The sequence below is a fragment of the Ipomoea nil genome, unplaced genomic scaffold (genome assembly GCF_001879475.1).
Source record: "Ipomoea nil cultivar Tokyo-kokei standard unplaced genomic scaffold, Asagao_1.1 scaffold2928, whole genome shotgun sequence".
In the NCBI taxonomy this organism is placed as follows: domain Eukaryota; kingdom Viridiplantae; phylum Streptophyta; class Magnoliopsida; order Solanales; family Convolvulaceae; genus Ipomoea; species Ipomoea nil.
Window position 1 is genome coordinate 2,810,746 of NW_017619356.1, and position 23,913 is coordinate 2,834,658.

The following is a 23,913-nucleotide window of genomic DNA, read 5'->3' on the forward strand; positions in this document are numbered from 1 at the left end:
GCAAAGCATAACGATTGCTCCCTGGCCATGGAGACAAAAGTTCATTCGTCTCCATGGCCAAAGACCATCCCTTCGTCTCAGGCCATGGAGACGAAGGGAGACCAAGGTCATCGTCTCCATCCTATGGAGAAGAAGTTCTCCGTCTCCGGCCATGGAGACGAAGACTGCCGGAGATGAATCGTCTCGGGCGATTTTCGTTTTTTTTTTTTAAATTTTAATTTTAATTAATTATTTTATTTAAAATTATTTTTAAAATTAGTAACCCATAATTTCAGGTAAACAAGTTATTTTAAACATAATTGCATAATTTTATGTTGTTGAGTGATCCAATTACATTTTTTTTTTTAAATTCAATGACCTAATTAAATTTGGGTGCGCAATTTAACCATCATTCCTTCTTTTTTTGTTCGCATAATCTTCTTCCTATATATTAAAGCCATAATTATGCAAAAAAAAATATATATATATTAAAGCCATAAGATTTCGACCAATGAAATGACTTCATTTTCCCGCTCAATAAAAGTGACGTCGTTTGGCTATTAGAAGATTGCGGTCAAATACTTTTAATTAACTTGATATTTTCAGTAATTGTATTTGTATTAATCTTAAATACTTAAGTCATGCTCAGCCACCTTTTAGATTTCCCAAATTTGTGGGGAGTTGTTCAAAGTTGAAGGCCACCGTTTGCATTTAATGATTTTATACATACACTATTGCGAATACATATCAAAATCGAAACTCAGATTAAATAAATACATATCAATAGAGATGAATTCAAAACACTTTGCAGCTTTTTTATTTTGGCGTTTCATTTTCCGGTGCAAACCCATAATTGCTCTTCAGTAATTGTTGAGTTTTCTTGGAATTCTAAATCCTCCAAATCTAATTTGAACTCTTCAGCTTAACTCTGTTCTATAAATAATGGCAACTAACAAGCCATTTTGCGAATTAAGGTCTGCGTGTTTGTTCTTTCTTTGCCATCTACTCCGCCTGAAAATGGCTCCCCTCTACATTTTAGGAAAAGAGTCAAAGACCTCAGTACGAGTACCTCAGTCCAGGTAATTTTAAATCTATTTTAATCCTTCTATTTCATTCCTTCTAAATACACATATGATTTTAAACCAAAAACCAGATTATGATTTACTTTTAAAACAATATTTCAGATCTAATACTTATTTGTTTTCAGATTGAAGGTTGAATATACCCCAGTTAGAATCATCAACTGTGTGTCAATGATGTCCTATGGCAACAGTACATACAATTCCAAGTCTCCTATGGTAACAAGCACTATAAAAGATCTATATGACAAAGCTGAGGTATGAATAATACGTACTGCAATTGAAATATTTTTATTTCTTATTTTCTTATCTATATATTTTTCTAATTTATCTGCATGCTTTGGTTTTAAAAAGCTATTTTATACAATAGCTCCTACCGATAACAAAGGTAGTTAAGTACCAAGTGTATTTAGTACTAACAGAATAGAAATAGCCTACTTTTCAAAAACGTAGTACTCTTAATACTTAATAAAATACTTGAACCAAGTATTATTTTAGCATTTTTCGAAGTACTAAATAGTATACATATCAACTAAAGCAGTAGGCTTAAAAATCACATTTGCACATGTGTTAGATGTAATGATTAAAATAAGTTGAAAAAATAATTAAAAGTTACCTTGGTCCAACTGCATCCAACAATATTAGCATGTCTTTCAAAGTGTTTGATGGTAGGTTGAATAGCTCTAAAAATTTCTCTGGATCAAAGAACTTTTTCATTTTCAAAAGCACTACATTGCAACAACCAAAGGCAGTAGAATGAAGAAATTAGAGAAGTTTATTAGTATGTTTCTAGCAAGTCAAAAGGGTGCAATAAAAAGTTTGTGTCTAAGGGTGGCCTATAGTACTGTGATAAGTGTAGCAGAATTTGGGCTGAAGGTATTTTGAGATATTGTTTGAAAGTGAGGGTGGCCGATCTTAATGGGGATGCCCCCATTCTTCCTTTGGGAAGTGGAATGTGTTGATCTAATTGGTATGACAACAGCAGAATTGAAAGCATTATATCCAAGGGTAAATATCATCTCACCATCTACTTTTAGGGTGTGTTTGGAAACCTGGAAAATGAGTTCTGGAAATCATTTTCCAAGTTTTCAGTGTTTGGATGTGCCTGGAAAATCAAGTCAACGGAAATCATTTTCCGTTGACTTTGGAAAATAGGCTTGTTTTGGAGGAAAATGACTTCCCCTTTTTTTGGGGGAAGTCATTTTCCAACTTTTACACCAACATCACACCACCACCAACATCATCAACACCATACCACCATCACCACCACTATTGCCACCGCCACCACCACTATACCCCCGCCACCATCACACCACCACCACAACCACCACCAACACCGCAACCACTACCACCACCACCACCACCACCGCCACCATCACCGCCGCCACCACCACCACATACCACCGCCACCACACCACCACCTTCACACCACCACCGCCGCCACCACTACCACCATACCACCGCCGCCCCCATCACCATCATACCACCGCAACCACCGCCACCATACCACTGCAACCACCATCGCCGCCACCACCACCACTACCACCATACCACTACAACCACCGTCGCCGCCACCACCATCACCACCACCGTCATACTACCACCACCATCACACCAACACCACTACCGTCGTCGCCGCCACCACTAGCATACTACCGCAACCACCGTTGCCGCTACCACCACCATACCACCGCAACCACCGCCACCACCATCACACCGCCGCCGCCGCCACCACCACCACGACCATACCACCGCAACCACCACCGCTACCACACCACCACCGTCATACCACCACCAATTATTATTATTATTATTATTATTATTATTATTATTATTATTATTATTATATAACGAATAACACCACTACCACTACACCACCACCACCACCATAATATTTTTGATATATTATTAATTTTGTTTTTTTTGAAAAACTTAGCTATTTTTTATTATATTTAAAATTAATATTATATTATTATATATTATTATACATGTTGTAATATTCTAAATAAAATAATTAAAATGTTTAATTATACAATTCTACTCATTTTCCAGAAAATGAACCAAACACAGAAAAAGAGTTTTCCATAATGCAACCAAACACTGGAAAGGAAAATGTTTTCCGGAAAATGACTCATTTTCCAGAAAACATTTTCCAGAAGTCATTTTCCTGCTTTCCAAACGGACCCTTAATAATCTTTTAATCTTTATACTATGAGTGAACTAATGCAGACTATGAACTTGACTTGGGGAAATGGGAAGATACCTATGGAGTTAAAGACTTTGGTTTGGTTTATCATTGGTATTTAAAATTGCTGCTAGAAAGGAACAATTTGACAATCTACATAATGCATTTCCTGTGGTAAAAATTGAGAAAGACAGTGCATGATAAACATGACACTGATGATGTAAGGTTCCTAACTAGATATAGTTCTAATCTATAATTAATTGTTATTTTCTTAAATGGAATATGATATGTAATTTGGAAATTTTTGCAAAAATTCTTCGAAGAGAATGATTATGAGGCTGAAAGTCCGGTAACTGCTTTGAATCCAGTGAAGGAATTGAGTGGTGATGTAAGTGGTTCACTGACTAGAAATCTTTTGGATGAATTATCATCCACTAAAACCTCAAATAAGAATAAGCAAGTGAATGTGAAGCTGGAAAAAGTGACATTGACCTAGACTAGCTTGGTTTCTGACAAAATCCTTTTGTATTGGTGGGCTGTGAAACAATATTCAGTTCTGTATTTTGCCCTGTTTGACCTCTAAAACATGATTTTAGACTGTGGTTTTTGGCCAAAGTGCCAATGATGTCTAAGTTAGAACTATTGGTTTCTATGTGATAGATATTAGCTATCTTGCAGTTGTCTTAGGTTATTTTCAGGCGCATATTCAAGAAAGATGGTGGTGCAAGGGAATAAAGAAATATTCAAGGAACATGCTGGAAAGACAAAATGTTTACAGATAGGACATCTGACTACTATTTATATGCAATGTGTAACTTAGGCCAAGAATTTGCTATTGACAATCTAGACAAATAAATTAGTCACTAATAATAATAGCATATGTACCTCTTTTGTAGATTTAACCACATTACACATTTAACATTGAAATGACTTCAGTTTTGGACACATTCAACTTTACTTAAGTTGACAAATGAGTTGAATCCTGCAAAATTGGAATACAATTTAAGGCGAACTGATATTACAATAAAGAAACTCTAATTCAATTACATGAACTACAAACTAGATTAACACTACCTACAAAGTATTAAAAAAATTACAACTACTATATTCAAAAAATCATATTACCTTATACTAAGTTGTTTGCCTTCACCGTCGTTCACTTCACTTGCAAGTTAACTAAATAACCAATTGTAGTTTTGCAGCATGTAAAAACTTCCAATCTGTATGATAAAATCCAAACTCAATTAACTACACTATATTATGCCAAAATAGATTAAATGTAACACATGCTACTTGGCAAATTTGCATAGTAGGAGAACCCTTTTTTCATTGCAGTAGCGGCAGAGGAAGCGGAAGGCAGTAGAATGTAGAGGAAGATGAGGTTCTCTAACAGTCATGCCTGCAAAAAAGAAAAAACAAGAGAGGAATAAATGAAGGAGAAGAATCATTGAAAGAGGCAGACATAATGGAGCTAGACATGAAGAAACCATGTTCTACAGTTAGAGGCAACTTATATTTCTTCATGCAACTGTTAGAAAAACAATAAAATTTGTCAAATGATGAGAACAAAGCGAAACTGATATACCTTCACATCATGCTCTACCTTAGCTTTAGTAATGGTTTTCACATCATCAAATTTTGAGAAAAATGTATGAATGCTGTTCTTTTTTTTGCTCCATCATGAATATAAGATTATCAAAAGAAGAAATATTTTCTAGACATGAAGAGCATGTATACTGCAAAGCCAAATATTTTATTCGAAGGAAAAGAACAGAGAGAAATAGTTGAACTTCAAAGGAGATTTGCACTGACGGGAAAAAAAGTCCAAATGATGAGAACAAAGAGAAATTGATTATTATTTTCTTGATTGGTGTTCAAAGGTAAAGAACAAAGAGTAACTGATTATTTTTTCCTTAATTGGTTGTCACTTGATCCACCACCAACTCACCATCAACATGAAGATGAGACAGTCAGACAGTATGTCATAAAATCATTTGAAAATAATGGGTTAAAAATACATAGAATGCATAAAAAGTAGAAGCTAAGGTAAAGCAAAAAAAAAAAAATTTAGCATGTTAGCCCATATTTAAGATATACGGTAAGGAACATTTTTTGAAAAGCAATGTTCAGATTGAATTAGTTGTTTTATTTAATGTCTCTATTCTCTGCTTTTATAAATTCAAAATTATCTGCTTCAAAATTACATTACTTTTAAGTTAAATATTGAATGGATACGACTAAAAAACAACAACAACAAAAAAAAAAAAATTGGTTTTAAAGAAATTACCTAACAGCAAAGTTGCTTCAAGCCTCCGACCTTCAAATAGCTCGCATTGAGACAAATACTGAAAAGAACAAGTTGTAAATTTGAATAAGCAAAATGGCATTGTACGGTATTGAATATATGCGTATGTACGGTTATGATTTCCTTTCCCTTCTATAATATTTGTAAAAAAAAATTACACTTCGCAATTAAAAATAAAACAAATTAATATATTGTAAAATAATGAGATTAAAAATAATAGAACTAAATATTACATGCGATTAAAGCGAATCTGGAAATACTAAAACCGATCTAATATCATATTTAAGCAAATTAACAAGGACAATTCTTCGGATTAAATTGCAAAGAAATATGCATGCAGAGCAAATAAAGGGACCAGATTAAATGATTGAATATTCTAGCTAAATATTATATTTCAAATTTTAGGGAATAGAATACTTATCTTTGTTGGTATCCCTTCAAATACGTTTTCAACTTCAATATCGTTCTGCATTTTTATACATATGTCGTGTGTGTATTTATCTACGAATTATATGAAGAAATGAATTAGTGTTTCTTGGAAAATAGTTAAAATTACCTGAAATTGTATGATATTGCATCCGTTGCTATTGAAGACCGTATTTGTCGATCGATCTGTCGGTGTTCTGGGTTCAAGAGTTTGAAATAACGGAATTGAAAACATTTTTTGTAGTATTTTCAGCCATGCGTAGCTTGGATTTAGATTTGGGGGTAAGAAATTTGTTTGCTTTCCATATTTGGTGAGGGGCGAGGGTTTTTGGACAGAGTAGCGAAGAAGAAGACATAAATGGGGGAGGAGAATTTGGGTTAGACGGGTGGGTTTTTATTATTTACTTTTGTTTTATACTTTAGAAAATATTATATTTTTTCTAATTGTTTTGATTTGTGATATTACATTTGTTGTGTAATTTTTAATAATTATTTAAATGATTATATTGTGTTGTTGTTGTGTTTTTTTTTTTTCATTGATATACAATTCATTCGAGTATATTGTTAATTTATATGAGTCTTTTAATATTACACGAAAATGGTTGTGAATTTTTGGTATTGATATTTCGATAAATGCTCAAGTTCAAGAAATCCTGGACATTGATTATGGGACAACACTAAATGAATCACGAGATTTGAGTTGTATCGATCAACAACTAGGAGGTGATATGACATCTGTCCAAAGAGAATGGGCGAGAGTTAAGATGTCAATGAGTGATGCTACTCAAGTTGAAAAGAAAGCTTGGTCGACGATGCTTTAGGTGTGATTTTATTAGCAATGTTGCTATTGTTTGGTACTAAATAGAGTAATAATCTTAGTGTGCCTATTCTGTAATGTATTACAAAAAATTTAATGTTGTAATGAAAAGATGTGATGTTTGTTATTATATATATATATATATATATATATATATATATATAATATTCTAAAAGCATTGGAATTTACAATTTGATTTGTTGATTACAAATATTTGTGCATCGTATAGGTGGAGTACTACATAGATTTACAATTTGATTTGTTGATTACAAATATTGTCAATAAGAAAGTGTTCTATAAATTCTACATTAATTTAATAAATATTTGTTTCATTCTATTAGAGCCAATGCTTTCCATTACCATTTTTCATTTAATAATATTTAATTTCTAACTATAATATCTCAGGTCAATGAATACATGAATGGTATTAATCAAGCTGCATCAAGGACATATTTGAGTTGTGATTCCGTTTGCAAGGCTGAGGCAAACTTTGATATGCAATCTCAGGTACACACAACCGAATTTTTAAATAGTCTGAGGTGCTCAGGTGTACCAAACCACTCTTTAACATTGAAAATTGGAACTCCAGTTATGCTGTTGAGAGATCACTCGATGGGGTTGTGCAATGGTACAAGGTTAATAGTAACACAATTGGGAAATCATGTAATTGAGGGGAAAATCATAGCTGGCAATAACGCAGGTACAAAGGTTCTGATACCAAGGCTATCTTTGACTCCTTCAGACCCAAGACTTCCATTCAAGTTTCAAAGAAATTCTCGCTTATGTTATCATATGCAATGACAATCAACAAAAGTCAAGGTCAGACGCTTTCACATGTTGGTTTCATATTGAAAAAACCTATTTTTAATCATGGCCAATTATATGTGGCAGTATCTCGGGTCAGTACTCCGGATGGTCTTAAGGTCTTAATTTGTGGGGAATCTAGAGGTCTTATAAACAAGACCCAAAATGTAGTTTGTAAAGAAATCTTTAATAATTTGTAATTGTTTAGTTTACTTATCAATAAAATATTATATTTTGTGTATTTCTGACTTCTATAACCTTATTAAACCTATATAATGAATAAAACAATTTTTAATATATTTCACCATAATAATAGGAACGTGGTGAGGTAGATCCTACTTCCCAAGGAAAGCGGATTATTTTGCCATTGAGTTTTACAGGAGGTGCAAGATATATGGTGCAAAATTACCAAGATGCAATGGCGATTTGTAGATGGATCGGGTATCCAAGTCTATTTATTACATTCACGTGTAATCCTAAGTGGCCTGAGATTGAAAGATTTTTACAACCAAGTAAACTCAAAGCTGAAGATAGGCCGGATATAGTATGCCGTGTGTTTAAAATGAAATTAAATGCACTGATAAAAGACATTAAGAAGGAGAAGATTTTTGGACTGGTGGATGCAGGTAAATTATGTGATTTTATAAATGTTATTGAATATATTTAATTGTTTTGTAGACTTAAAATAATGGACAATTTATTTGGGGCTAATTTCACAATTTCCGTGTTTGCAGTTATTTATACCATTGAATTTCAGAAAAGGGGATTGCCACATGCACACATTTTGATATTCTTGAGCAAGAGTAACTCTTATCCTAATCCTAAAGATATTGACATGATCATATCTGCTGAGATTCCAAGTCAATTGTGCGACCCTGAGTATTATAAAGCTGTAGAAGAATTTATGATTCACGGTCCATGTGGTGCAGCGAGGAAGAACTCACCGTGCATGATAAATGGTATTTGCTCTAAATACTTCCCCAAAAAATTTGTGGAAAACTCAACAGTGGATTTCGATGGATATCCAATCTATCGACGTCGAGATAATGGTCGTACAATACGGAAGAATGGTATTAACCTTGATAGTAGATATGTTGTGCCACACAATAGATATTTGCTTATGAAGTACAAGGCTCATATTAATGTGGAGTGGTGCAACTAATCTAGATCAATTAAGTACTTATTCAAGTACGTCAACAAAGGGAATGATAGGGTAACCGCTGAATTCTACAATAGTGGGGTGGAAGAATCTACGGGGAAAATTGTAGATGAAATCAAAATGTACTATGACTGTAGATATATTTCACCCCCTGAGGCTGCGTGGAGGATTTTTGGGTTTGACATACAATTTAGGAACCCATCTGTTGAACGTTTGAGTTTCCATCTTCCCAATGAGCAATCAATAATATTTCATGACGACGATTTGGTCGATGATGTGGTAAATCGACCAACAGTATCTCAAAGCATGTTTACTGCCTGGTTTGAAGCTAATAAAAAGTATGCAGCAGGGAGGGAGTTGACTTATTCACAAATGCCAACAAAATTTGTTTGGAAGAGTGATAAAAGAGAATGACAACCTAGGCAAAGAAATTGGGAAATTGGGCGAATCTTTTATGTGCCACCAAATACTGGTGAGATCTTTTATCTTAGGTGTTTACTTAATATAGTTCGTGGACCGACTTCATTTGATGAGATTAAAAAGGTCGATGGTGTTCAATACAATTCCTTTAGAGATGCGTGTTATGCCCGCGGATTAATTGAAGATGATAAAGAGTATATTGATGCAATCACTGAGGCAGAAACGTGGTCCTTAGCAAGTTCTCTACGGAAGTTGTTTGTTACCCTTCTAACATCCAGTTCGATGGCCAACCCAGAAAATGTTTGGGAGATGGTTTGGCAATTCTTATCAGATGATGCTGAATATGTTTATAGAAGGAACCTATCAGTCCCAGGTATAATTTATTTTAATATTATTATTAAAATTGCTGTTTAAAAGCCTTACATCGTAAATTTGTCTTTTATTTTGTAGATTTAAACATGAATGAATCTCAAAAAAAGAATTTTGCGCTGCTTGAAATAGAGAAATTGTTGAATGCTTGGAACAAATCTCTATCAGATTACCCACCTATGCCAATGCCAGATGGAAACAATGATTGGATTTGTGGTAATAGGTTATTGTTAGAGGAAATGTCATATGATAGGGAAGCTCTAATGCATCTACATGATTCGTTGCATCCGAAGCTAACTGATGAACAACTACTCATATACAATAAGGTGATGGGAGATGTTGAAAATGAGAAAGGTGGATTGTATTTCGTATATGGTTACGGTGGAACCGGAAAAATATTTTTGTGGAAGACAATTTCAGCAGCTTTAAGGTCCAAAGGCGAGATCGTTCTAAACGTAGCCTCAAGCGGAATAGCTTCGTTGCTGCTACCTGGCGGTAGGACTGCACACTCCAGGTTTGCTATACCGCTTGGTGTTAATGAAGATTCAACCTGCAACATAAAGCAAGGCAGTCCGCTTGCTGAATTGATAATCAAGTCCAAATTAATAATTTGGGACGAAGCTTCGATGATGCACAAACATTGCTTTGAAGCATTGGATCGCACAATGCGAGACTTAATGCGGTTCAAAAATTCAAGGAGCTCAACAATGACATTTGGAGGGAAAACTGTGGTGTTGGGTGGAGACTTTAGACAAATTCTACCAGTTATTCCCAAAGGTACTAGACAAGATATAATACAAGCCAGCATTAATTCATCTTACTTGTGGAATAATTGTGAAGTTCTTCGTCTAACGAAGAATTTAAGATTGCGCGGTGTTAGTAATGAAGATGATTTGGAGAAGTTAGATAGTTTTGCCAAGTGGATTGCGGATTTAGGTGATGGTAATCTTGGTGAAGACAACAATGTTGATTGCAATATAATAATGCCGTCTTCCATTGTATTACAAAATGAGGTTGATCCAATCAAACAAATTGTTGAAACCACATTCCCTGAATACCATTCTGGCAACATGGATGAAAGACAATTAGAGGATAGAGCTATTTTAGCTCCAACATTGGATGTGGTTGACGAGGTCAATGAGTACCTGAATGATATTAATCAAGCTGCATCAAGGACATATTTGAGTTGTGATTCTATTTGCAAGGCTGAGGCAAACTTTGATATGCAATCTCAGGTACACACAACAGAATTTTTAAATAGTCTGAGGTGCTCAGGTGTACCAAACCACTCTTTAACATTGAAAATTGGAACTCCAGTTATGCTGTTGAGAGATCACTCGATGGGGTTGTGCAATGGTACAAGGTTAATAGTAACACAATTGGGAAATCATGTAATTGAGGGGAAAATCATAGCTGGCAATAACGCAGGTACAAAGGTTCTGATACCAAGGCTATCTTTGACTCCTTCAGACCCAAGACTTCCATTCAAGTTTCAAAGAAATTCTCGCTTATGTTATCATATGCAATGACAATCAACAAAAGTCAAGGTCAGACGCTTTCACATGTTGGTTTGATATTGAAAAAACCTGTTTTTAATCATGGCCAATTATATGTTGCAGTATCTCGGGTCAATAATCCGGATGGTCTTAAGGTCTTAATTTTTGGGGAATCTAGAGGTCTGATAAACAAGACCCAAAATGTAGTTTATAAAGAAATCTTTAATAATTTGTAATTGTTTAGTTTACTTATCAATAAAATATTATATTTTGTGTATTTCTGACTTCTATAACCTTATTAAACCTATATAATGAATAAAACAATTTTTAATATATTTCACCATAATAATAGGACCGTGCATCGCACGGGTGCAACTTCTAGTTGAAGTCTAAAGATACAGAGAAGAAATTTACCATCTTATCAAATTATGAATCGAACCCCTATCCAATTTTTCATGTCAGCCAATGTATGTGTTTAATTTACAAATATATAATGTTCAATATATATATATATATATATATATATATATATATATATATATATATACTAATAAGAGCCCAAGAGAGTTAGGCCTATAATGGGTAGAAAAAATGGCGGTCAAAATTTTTAATCAAATGAATGGCTCAGATTGATCAGATTTTAATTTTTCCTTAAGATTTCCTAATATATCCTTAATGAATATGATTATCCGTTAACTTTTCCGTTAAATATAATCTTTTCCGTTAATTTCTGTTAGTTCACCGTTAACTTACTCATTGATTTCAATAAGAAAAGTCTTATGTTCGAACCCCATCCACCAAGACTATGTAGTCTAATTGTACCCGGGTTGGACTTCAATTTGGAAGATTATGAGTTCAAGCCTCAGTGGAGGCGTTATTGGTTCTTTGTGTTTTAGTAGGTTGAGAAAGTATATGAACATCTACTACAATGTAATAGAGCCAGTAACTTTCAAAAAAAAAAAATGTTCGAACCCCATCCCAATCAAAATTGGCATATTAGTACTCTATTTTACTCTTATTAAATTATTATATTGACATAATTAGTACTCTATTTTACTCTTATTAAATTAAATAATAATTTAGTAGCTACAACAAAAAATAATACATATGCATTTTTTTAATTTAGAATTATGTGTATACAATGTCTTTATTAAAAAAAATTATTCATTATCAACAAATTAAATAAGAGAAATAATTTCATTAGTTATATTGTATTTATTTTTCTCCAATATAAAAATTCGTTACATTCAAATTCATCAATTGATTATATTCGCTACATTGTCCCTACAATGTCTTTATTCAAAAAAATTATTCATTATCAATAAATTAATTAAGAGATATAATTTTATTAGTTATATTGTATTTATATTTCTCCAATGTAAAAATTCCTTACATTCAAATTCATCAATTGATTATATTCACTACATTATCTATTATCTTTTTTGTGTACTATTTTTTAATTAAATATCAAATTTATAATACAAAATAATGCTATATATTTATTTACCAAGCATTTTATTAAAACCATGAAAAAATTAAAATAAAATATAATTAATAAAGCCAATCATATTAACTATTAGAGGGATTTGTTGACAAAGAGAGTATTCAAATCACACAACAAATTAAAGTGAGAATTATCACGCAATGTCCTTGTTTGACACTTAGGAGTTAGCGGATTATATTAGCGAATTTGACCAGTAAATTATATCCACGGTTGGGAAAAGGATATTTGAAAAAATTAGCTTGTTTAGATTAACATGTAAAATGACCTAAGGGTATACATATATTTAATAATGCACTAATTTTTTAATTAAATAACGAAGTTATAAAACAAAATAATGCTATATATTTATTACCAAGTATTTTATTAATACCATGATTTTTTTTTAAAAAAATTAATTAAGTCAATCATATTAACTACTTGAGGGATTTGTTGACAAAGAGAGTATTCAAATCACACAACAAATTGAAGTGAGAACTACCTCGCAATGTCCTTGTTTGACAATCAGCAGTTAGCGGTTAGCGTTAGCGGATTATATTAGCGAATTTGACCAGCGAATTACATCAACGGTTGATAAAAAGATATTTGAAAAAATTAACTGTTTAGATTAACATGTAAAATGACCTAAGGGTATACATAATAATAATAATAATAATAATAATAATAATAATAATAATAATAATAATAATAATAATAATAATAATAATAATAATAATAATAATAATAATAATAATAATTGTTTTAAAAAAATAAAAAAAATATAATTAAGCCAATCATATTAACTACTTGGGAAATTTATTGACAAAAAGAGTATTCAAATCACACGACAAATTAAAGTGGGAAATTATATCGCAATGTCCTTGTTTGACAATCAACAATTAACTTTTCAATATTAGTATATATTTAATATTTTATGCCCTAAGTTTTATTTGCTCTCCCTTATGTCCCCGTATTTGGTTTCAACCATACCTATACAATTATTTTATTGACAATTATAATCAATCTTAACTATATTATCTTGCATTTGTAAACTTAGAATTGCATATTTAAATATACAAATTTAACATTCAATTATCTACGCGTGAACAATTTCAATATAATATTGTTTTGATATACTTTAAAGTACTTATTTAAAAAAAAAAAACATTGGGCATTATCCCAATCGCGCAATGCGCGTAAAAAAATAGTATATATATAAAGGGGTTCCTGTGCAGTTGAGGGTGCTAGGTGCGGTTGTTCAGTGAAAGATAACCATTGGTTTTGCTTAAATCAACGTTTAGATTACCAAAATTAAATTAAAAACGCGTTGGTATTTTGGTAATTTTTGCATCTAGGTAAATTTATGGTGTTTGGGTTTGGACTTAACGTTTGAGAATATCCTTCATGTACCGTTGTTGAGATAAAAGCATACCACTAGATAACGGGACAGTTTCAATTCACAAAAAGAAAGAAGGCACACTCATATCACGAAATTTAAACTCAAGTGCCAATTTATTAATAAGAGCAGTAACACGGTCTGAGTCAGACCCCATAATCAAAATGTCATCAACTTACACTAAGAAATAAAGACGAACATTATCACGCGAATAGATAAAAATAGACACATCAGTCTTTGAAGGTGCAAAGCCCACAGAGACTAGAAAATTATGTAGCCTTGTGAACCATGCACGTGGAGCCTGTTTGAGACCGTAGAGAGATTTTTTAAGCAAACACACATGATCAGGTAATGACTGATCCTCATAACCAGGTGGCTGGCGCATGTAAACAGTCTTAGCTAGCTCGCCATTCAAAAAATCATTGTGAATATCCAACTGGCGAATAGACCACCCACGCGATACGGTTAAAGATAAGAGAAGACGTACCGTAGTGGGTTTAACCACAAGACTAAATGTCTCAAAAAAATCCTCTCCAGCAACCTGATTAAAACCCTTGGCCACCAACCGTGCTTTATGACGTTCTATTGAACCATCGGCCTTCTGTTTGGTTCTGAAAATCCACTTGCAACCAACAACATTCATACCTGGTTGAGAAGGAACAAGACGCCATGTATGATTATGAACCAAGGGATTGAACTCTGCGTCCATTGCATCACTCCTCTCAGGAAACTTGACCGCCTGAGAGTAACATGTAGGCTCAGACACCACGATGGAAGTAGTGGTTAAGGCAACATGTTGATGTGGACCCGAGCTACGAGTGTTCATGCCATGCGACCGAGGAGGCGGAGTGGATCGCCGAGGACGCCCGGCGCGGTCTGCCGCACTGCTCAACCTACTGGTCAGAGACAGTCCGCTCACTCGATGCGGACTGCTCGTGACCAGCACCGTCACCATGGCCAGAAGCCAACACGGGCTCGTCAATCTGCCAAGTGCCATCAACAAAGGTGGCCGAGACATCATTCCCTCGGCTCGTCACAACCGGTGCGGTGTCCCACGGTTCGGACCGTGGCTTAGGAACCTGCGAGGCAATAGGAGAAACAAAAGGAAACACAGCCTCATCGAACCGCACGTGGTGACAGCTAAAGACCTTGTTAGTGTTAGTATCTAAACAACGATAGCCACGATGAGACGGGGGTAACCCAGAAAGACACACGGAGATGAACGGAATTGTAGCTTATTTCGATTATATGGACGTAAAACAGGAAAGCACAAACAACCAAATACCCGCAAGTAAGAGTAGGATGGGCGAGAACGATGCAAACGAAAGTGTGGAGACTCATCAGACAAAACATGAGTGGGAATTTTATTTATAAGATAGATAGCAGTCTCAAAAGCATAGTCCCAGAAACGAGAAGGAACAGATGCTTGAGCCATTAAGGACAGTCTTGTCTCAACAACATGACGATGCTTGCGCTGCACCCGTCCATTCTGTTCATGAGTATAGGCACAAGATTGCCTGTGACGAATACCTAGAGAAGAAAGGGTGGAACCAAGCTTCTTATATTCTCCCCCTAAATCAGATTGAAAAGAAATAATCTTGCGAGAAAAACAATGTTCAACAAGTGACCGAAACTTATCAAATATTCCATATAATTCAGATTTGGCACGCATCGGATAATACCATATATACCGTGTGTAATCATCCACAAACAACACAAAATATTTAAAGCCATTCGTAGAAAGTAAAGGCGCAAGGGGGGGGGGTGTAACACCCCGTGTTACGACCTTCAATCCCGGATTAATTATATAATTAATTCTGTTAATAATAATTAAAAAGGATTTAATTTGATTAGGATTCCCTTTAATTAATTAATGTGGTCCACCATGGATCGTGGACCCCCGCCTAAACTAGAGTCTTAAACCTATTAGGAATAAAGAGAGTAAAGCTTTTTCTAGTCAGATTCTAATTAGGAATCCTAGACCTATTTATCTATTAGGAATGGAGGAAGTAGGCATTTTACTATTCAGATTATGATTAGGATTCCTGATGCTATAAATAGGGGATTAGAAAACATTAAATCCCTTACCACCATAGTTATATTACACAAAAGTATTCCCAAGGGATTCCCCACCACCAAGCCTAGGGAGATCAATCGGATGTAAATCTTAAGGAAGAACCTTAATAGCCAAGGGAGGATTAATTAAGGCTAAGAGGTAATCCATGTCTCAACAAAACCTATTTTCCTTGCTATAATCTTCTTCTTTGGCTCCATCTCTATGCTTGTGTCTTGATAAATCTTTTATGATGATTACGATATGATCTTGATGTTGATGAGATGATCTTATGTGTTGATCTTGATAATCTTGATGATTATGAGAGGATCTTGATAATTGTGTGTTGTTCTTGATAAATCTTGATGTTCTTGATTTTAAAGATAAAGTATGATTTCGTGATCTAAATATGATTAGAGCCCTAGGTTAAATTGGAAATTTTGTATTGTGATATTCTTTATATATTTGGGTGTGATTTCGCATGTTCGGGTGTTAATTATGTTTAGAAGTCATGTTAAGATGTGTTCAATATGATTTTTGGTTTTGATCCATTATTTAACTACGTGGTGTCGTCGTTTGTGTTTAAAAGTGTCTAAACATGGTTTCGGGTTTCACGAAAGATCCTAGGACCAATATATTGAAAAAGATTCAGTGGGGGGTAGGTGGGGTAGGGGAACCCGCCACCTACCCGCTGCCCCTAAGGGCATCGCTGGGGGGCAGGTGATTGCCCGCCGGGCACCTGCTGCCCAGGACTCGCAGCCGGCGGGTGGTCCTCCACCCGCTGGAAATTCTCGATTTGGGATGGTGGTTTCCCCGTTTGATGTTTCCCCGACCCTCGTGGTGTCCCAACGGACTCCGTTTATCGTTCATGAGTCTAGTGTGATGTTTTGGGTGCCATTCGTAGGATAAAAGAGTCTTGTATATTGCATGCTAGTTGAATTGGTACCCCGTTGATCTAGCTGAAAGATGTATGAACCCCTTAGGATTATTCCTAGTATGTGGATGACCACGCATAGGTTTCTTTATATGTTTTCTCCCCTTTCCCAATGTGTTAATGTGGGTTGCATGTGCTTGCTATATGTTATGTGTGCATGATACCCCAATTTGGTTGCGATCAAATTGGCTATACATGCGCTGCGGTTCATAATCTGGTTGCGATCAGAAATACACTTTTGGGCTGCGGTCCACCGTTTGGTTGCGATCAAACGTTTTACATGATCTGCGATTCATAATCTGGTTGCTATCAGAAATACACATTTGGGCTGCGGTCAAACGTTATGATGAGCTGCGTTTCATCGGTTGGTTGCGATCAACCCCTTCGTGTTGTGGTACGAGGCAGGGTGCTGCGGGGCCGTGTTAGCGCTATATGCGCTAACCGTCACGTATGGGCATGCGATTGGTCATGTGGCGCCACCAAAGTGTGGTTATGTGATAAGATAATGATTAAATGACGATATGAAAGATGTGAAATAAACTCGGACCTTAGGATATATGCTAGTGTTTTATATGCTTGATTATAACTGCTGAATGTGTTTTTCCCTACTTGTTGAGTCTATTCCTGGTTTTAAAGTTAGAGTTTCCTAAGTATATATCTTCCAGCTTCAAAATGGTTTTCCTATATATATATATATATATATATATATATATATATATATATATATATATATATATATAAAATCCTATATTATATTTTAACGCGTGTGAGTGGGTTACCAGCATTATTCGCTGAACAGATATATTTGGCTTTCAGGCACATAATGATTAGCAACAGGAGCGCGCTAGAGGACCCGAGGCTTAGTTAGTTAGATTCCTATTTGGCTTGCGTGCCACGATGATGTAATGACATTGTTTGAGGATAATTAGATAGTTTAGCCTGTACATCTGAGTTCTCCAGATCAGATTTAGCATAGCACCCCAAACACTTATGTTTAGTATGCTCTTTTTTGAGATTTAATAATAGAGTTGCCTTCCTATTATAAACTTTAAAGGTTTTAAATTTTAGGGGTGTTACAACCATCGGCACTCATTTTAATAAATCCCGTATACTTAGCTTCAACCACAGTACTCTGCTGACTTCTTCTTCACATATAACCAATAATTATGAGCCATTCAAATAAATCCCATATGATACGAACATGGTCCAAGAGCTTTGTTTAACTTTAATCTATTTAAAATAAAATAAAATAAATTAGCCAACATAGGTTTTAATGTGTACTAACTTTTGTACACTTACAAAGGGGAAGAATAAAAGTTAATACAGATGTGGCTATAGATCAAGTTAATAATACAATGGGTCTTGGATGGATTCTTCGAGATGATTATGGGCTATTTCTAGCTGCGAAGAACATGAACATGCATGGCATTTATGGTGTGAAGGAAGCTGAAGCCCTTAGCATGAGGGAAGCTCTGAGTTGGCTCATTCATACCGGAATGGGTGAGGTTGACGTGGAAGCAGACTCTCAGATACTTTTTAAGCTATTACCAGCTCTTCATTTTTTTTTCTCCGTTTAGTTTATTAGTAGAGGATATTAAAGAATTAGCATCTTTTTTAAACGATGTTGAATTTCGGTTTGTTAAGCGATCTGCAAATCGCGCAACCCACACTATTGCTCGGGAGGTTGTTTCTGAGTCAGGTTGCGAGGAGTAGTTTGATACCCCACCCCCTTCTCTTGTTTGGTGTCTTGCTGATGATTTAATGAATTAATTTTTATTATCAAAAAAATATCATGCATAAACCCAAACAATAACGACATCATAATTAGGAAAAAAAGAAAAAATTACTAAATCAACCCTTCTTAAAAAAACAACATAAAAATCAGAAAAAATCAGCACCACACATCAACCCCAAATTAAGGTCCAAGATTGGTCCACATTTCTCATGTGGAGAAGTGTTCTCATTTGATCTTTATTTAATATATATAGGGTGGGCTCTTGTAAGAACCTTTGGTTAGGTAGGAACATATGAACTAATCTAAGCTAAATGTATATCATATGTATTTCTATTCAATTTATAGTAGGTTAATAATATTCCTTTTATATGTTCATAAAAAAATAAAGCTTAATGTATATAAATAGTATACTACAAAAGCATCATGTTTAATAACATTTATCCTATATTATGTTCATAATATATTTGTTCTATATGTCTAGAGACCTATTAATCATTTTCTTTTATACACATAGAAGTTTCATTACAGCATCTCTAAAGTATCATACTAATTCGACAATTTCATTTGCTAATATACGCTCAATATGTGATACATGTTATTCAATTTCATTTTATACACACTATATTTTCATTACATCGATCACAACTAAAGTTTCATTTTAATTCAAATACAATTTCATTTGACAATATACATTCAATATGTGAGACCTTCTATTCAGTTTCATTTTATACACACTGTAAATTACAACACCACTAAAGTATCATTCTAATCTAGCTACGTATTCATTCGACAATATGCACTAAATATGTGAGACCTACTATTCAATTTCATTTGATGCACATTGTAATTTCATTTTACCCTGAGCACCTCGTAGACACAAAATCAATTGAATGTAACAACTGTCGTTTCTTGTCATTAAAAGAAACGACGCCTTTCTGGACCATAGTCTACTGTATAATGATTGTCATATCATGGCAAATTATATCATGGACCAAGCTAAGGTCCACATTGTATTGTGGACCCTAATTCAAAACGACATTCATATTATATACATGAAATTAACATATTAGGCAAAATTGTAATTTATGTCCCTTCATAACATGCCAATTATCAATGCCACTCCTGAATTATTAGTGGTGTAAATATTGTCTCTTAATTTTTAAAACGGTACATATATTGTCCCTCCCGTACCGTACGGGAGAAAAATTGAGGGGCAACATTTACACAACTATTAATTCAGGAGTAACATTAATAATTGACATATTATGGAAGAATATAAATTACAATTTTTTTAATAATTACTTTTGATTAAATAATAGTCATAATAAATACTATTTAGAGTAAATTTCAATCTCTTCGCTCAGAGCTCTGTTCGGTGAATTAATCTGTGGTGCGGCGGTGGCTGGAGGTACTCCGGTTGGTGGCGTGGAAATTTCTCCGGAGCAGCAACGCGCACTACTCTGGTTCTTCTTTCTTTTGCTTTCTTGATTTGTTGCACAATATGATTATATATACTCATCTCAATTCCAATTTATTATGTGACTGTGTGCTGCAAATTATTAAGGTTAGTGCCTAAGTATGACACTAATTGCAGGCTTAATTATGCTGCCCATTTTCCGGCGGCGTAGAAGATAAGAAACGGAGAAGAAAAAAAAAAGAGTAAATGACTAAATTGCCCTCAAAATTTTTATCCATTAAAATTTTTCGGTCACAATTGACCGGTAATTTGGCCGGCGTGACCAAAATTGATAAAAATGGCATAGTCAAGGTACTAAATTAACATTTTTGATAGTCAAGTGTTGCAATTAACACAAGTGCAATAGTCAGTGGACCAAAATTTGAAATTTACTCTACTATTTATACCATGGACCATGGTCCTCTTTCATTGTCTAAAAAGTATATGTTTCCTAATGGAATAATTACGGAGCAGACCTGGAGTGAAGGAATATGGAGCGGATCACACCCGACACCGAGTGGACAACGCGCGCGGCCGGACAGACCATGGAGGGGTCTACCTCCCCGGGGTCCTCGACTACTACCACGGGGTCTTCGGCTACTGTCACGGGGTCCTCGGCTACTACGCGCACGGAGTGACGAACCACCCTGGGGTCGGCCAACATGGGCTCGGCACCCCGGGGTCGGCCAACATGGGCTCAGCGCCTAGGGGTCAGCCGGCACACCCCGGGGTCGGCCTGGCGTGAGGTCGGCTCGCCGCCGAGCCGACCTCCATGGGCTCGGCCTCGTGGGCTTGGCCGAGCCCATGATCGGCACCTTGGCCGAGCTCCGCGCTCGGCCAAGGACCGGGTCCTCGCGTGGAGCGAGTCCCGCGGCGCGGGCCGCAGCTCCTCCCGCGTGACCCAGGCCCGGTCCGGCGAGGAGGTATAAAAACACCCCCTGGTGTCCTATTGAAGCATCTCGTATTTTTCCTACAACACTTACAACGTTATTACACGTCTCGAACCTCTGTAATAGCATTTTATGTCCAATTAATACAATATTTACCTTTTATTATTCGTTCTTTATATTCCATTTCATATACGAGTTGTATAATCCGGACCCCCGGGTTCATATAATCCATCATTGGTGCTCTTGTTGAGAGCGGCTGTACAAGCTTAAGCGCTCTCCCTATTATCCTTCATTGATAGCAATGACAAGATCCGGGTCAGACACCCACAACTCGCAGGGTTCGCGCCGTACAAGCGACCTCTCCCTCGTGAACCACCCCAACGGGACCACAGCAAGCCGGCAGACCATGCCCGTAGGGGAGGGAGGGGACCTCCGAGATCAGATCAACGGGAGTCGGCAGGGGGCCGTGGAGGACCTTCGGAGTCATCTCACCAACAATCGCCCTCTCGGCTGGACGGCGCCACCCGCGCCACCGCATGTCCCGACCTCCCATGAAGATGCCTCCATACTCGAACAAGCAGCGAACGCACTCAACCGCCTCGCGGGTGGGCTGCGCCGGGGAGACCCAGCACCACTACCTCCGCCCCTTCCGAGAGCGCGTAGTGGCCCCAGCACTCACGCGCCCCGGGAGCCCGTAGCACTAGCTGAGGGGGAAGTCAATTCACCCCGACCTTCTGAGAGGCGCGATGGGGCGGAGGCCACCCAAGGCCGACACGAGCAGTGAGAGGAGAGGCGAACTCGGCCGGCACGGACCACATCCGCGCTCGGGCGGTTGGGCCCGCGTGCGCCAGCGCGAGACCGCCTGGGGCCGAGGCCGGCCACACACGCCAGGCAGAAGGAGTCGTCGTGTTCACGAAGGTCCCGGAGCCACGAACCTCGTGTCCTGGGGCCGCGGGAGCCGACTCCACCAGTGGAACGCTCGGGCGAGACCAGAGGCCAACCTCTGAGCACCCAGCGTGAGGAGATGGAACAACTGCACCGACAGATGCGCGAATTGCAGTGGTAGATGGAGGCGCGCGACGAGTCACCGGAGCCCCGGGACGCCTTGGCCACACCCTTCACGGAGGACATCATGGCCGAGCCACTGCCGCGGGACTTCCGATTCCCAACCATCAAGCCCTACACGGGGGCGACGGACCCGCGGGACCACCTCAACAGGTACAAGGCAGTCATGATGATGACAGGTGTTAATGACGCCATCATGTGTCGCGGCTTTTGCACGACTCTGGACGGGCAGGCCAGGGTTGGTTCAGGTCCTTGCCAGTGGACACCATCCCCACTTTCGCGGTCCTGACTAAGAAGTTCATGTCACACTTCGCGGGCATCATACAACGGCGGAAGCAGTTCGCTGACCTATGTTACCTGAATCAACAGAAGCCGGAATCCCTGGCGGAGTATCTGAGTAAGTGAAGAATGAAGCCATGGGGGTGACGAATTTTGACGAAAGGTCCGCCATCCCGCCAAGAGGAAGAAGTGGGCACAAAGCCTGTACGTAGGGGAGGTCGTCCGAGCACCCCATGAGAATAGGACACGCAGGGAGCCCATAACGTTCACCGACGACGACCTCCCGAATGGCCCCCTACCCCACCGGGACGCATTGGTAATCAGGTTAGAGCTCAAAGACATCATTGTCCACCGGGTACTAGTAGATACGGGGAGTTCTGTGAACGTCATGTATTATGACACCTTCACGCAACTCGGGATATCCAGGAAGCAGCTTTCCCAGGTTTGGACCCCGCTATCCAGCTTCATCGGAGACTCCATTGAAACAGAGGGATCCGTCACCCTTGAGGCGCGGATCGGCACCCCACCGCACGTCAAGACATGGGAGGTAGAGTTCGTGGTGGTGAAGATCAGCTGCGCCCACAACATCATCCTCGGTAGACCTGCCTTGGAGGACTTCAGGTGCGTCATCTCCATAGAGCACCTTTGCCTCAAGTTCCCCTACCCCACTGGAGTGGGCGTCGCGCGAGGAGACCAGAAGATTTGTCGGAGCTGCTACTTGAAGGCCTGCCGCCAAATAACGAAGGACCTCCAGGTACACACAGTAACCGAGAGGGCACTTCGAGAAGAGGAGAAGCGACCCCGCGCCGAACCCGTGGTGGAGACGGAAGAGGTCATCCTGGACCTCAGCCGACCTGACAGAATGGTGAAGGTAGGCACAGGCCTCCCGGCCGACCTCCTAGGTCGGATTGTCGAGGTCATCCGCAGCTACAAAGACGTGTTCGCTTGGGGTCCCGAAGACATACCGGGCCTCAGCCGGGAGGTCATCACGCACAAACTGGCGGTGGACCCCAAAGCCAAGCCTGTCTAACAGAGGAAGCGCTACATCGTCGCAGATAGACGAGATCGGGCACATCAGGGAGGTCACATACCCGGCATGGCTTGCAAACGTAGTCCTCCCACCCAAACCGCCCACGTGGAGGATGTGTGTGGACTACACGGACCTCAACAAGGTATGCCCCATGGACCCTTTTCCACTACCCAACATAGACCAGCTGGTGGACGAAACAGCGGGATGCGCACCCATGAGTTTCCTAGACGCCTTCCGGGGTTACCACCAAATCTTCATGCACGAGGATGACGAAGAAAAGACGGCGTTCACCACCCCCGAAGGGGTCTTTTTCTATCGGGTCATGGTGTTCGGGCTCAAAAACTCGGGAGCCACGTACACAAGAATGGTGGCCAAGGTGTTCAAGAAGGTCCTCGGCCGGAACTTACAGGCCTATGTGGACGACATGATTGTGAAGAGCACGGAGGCCGACCTACACACAGCCAACCTGACCGAGGTACCCCGAAGTCAAAACGGGGACGCGGACTTGCTCTCCAAGCTCGGCCTCGGCACCCCGGAGCATGTCTCCAGGATAGCA

General features: G+C 38.0%; 1 protein-coding gene and 1 long non-coding RNA gene across 5 annotated transcripts; one reads left to right on the forward strand and one right to left on the reverse strand.

Annotated features, from left to right (window-relative positions):
- Positions 1-773: 773 nt before the first annotated feature.
- On the reverse strand, positions 774-6,346 carry LOC109162242. 4 transcript variants are annotated; one of them, XR_002051051.1, is made up of 7 exons: positions 6,105-6,346; positions 5,531-5,588; positions 4,563-4,642; positions 4,369-4,463; positions 4,129-4,225; positions 1,675-1,786; positions 774-1,007 (listed from the first exon to the last, which is right to left on the reverse strand). It is a non-coding gene; the product is annotated as an uncharacterized LOC109162242 (long non-coding RNA). The 4 variants fall into 4 exon arrangements; XR_002051052.1 differs by having other exon boundaries at positions 1,675-1,753; positions 5,531-6,014; XR_002051049.1 differs by having other exon boundaries at positions 5,531-6,014.
- Positions 6,347-8,874: 2,528 nt separating this feature from the next.
- On the forward strand, positions 8,875-11,275 carry LOC109162296. The gene is made up of 4 exons (XM_019311009.1): positions 8,875-9,151; positions 9,263-9,547; positions 9,625-10,971; positions 11,163-11,275. Exons 1-4 carry the CDS (start codon positions 8,875-8,877, stop codon positions 11,273-11,275), a joined length of 2,022 nt encoding a protein of 673 aa, XP_019166554.1.
- The last annotated feature ends 12,638 nt before the right edge of the window (positions 11,276-23,913 follow it).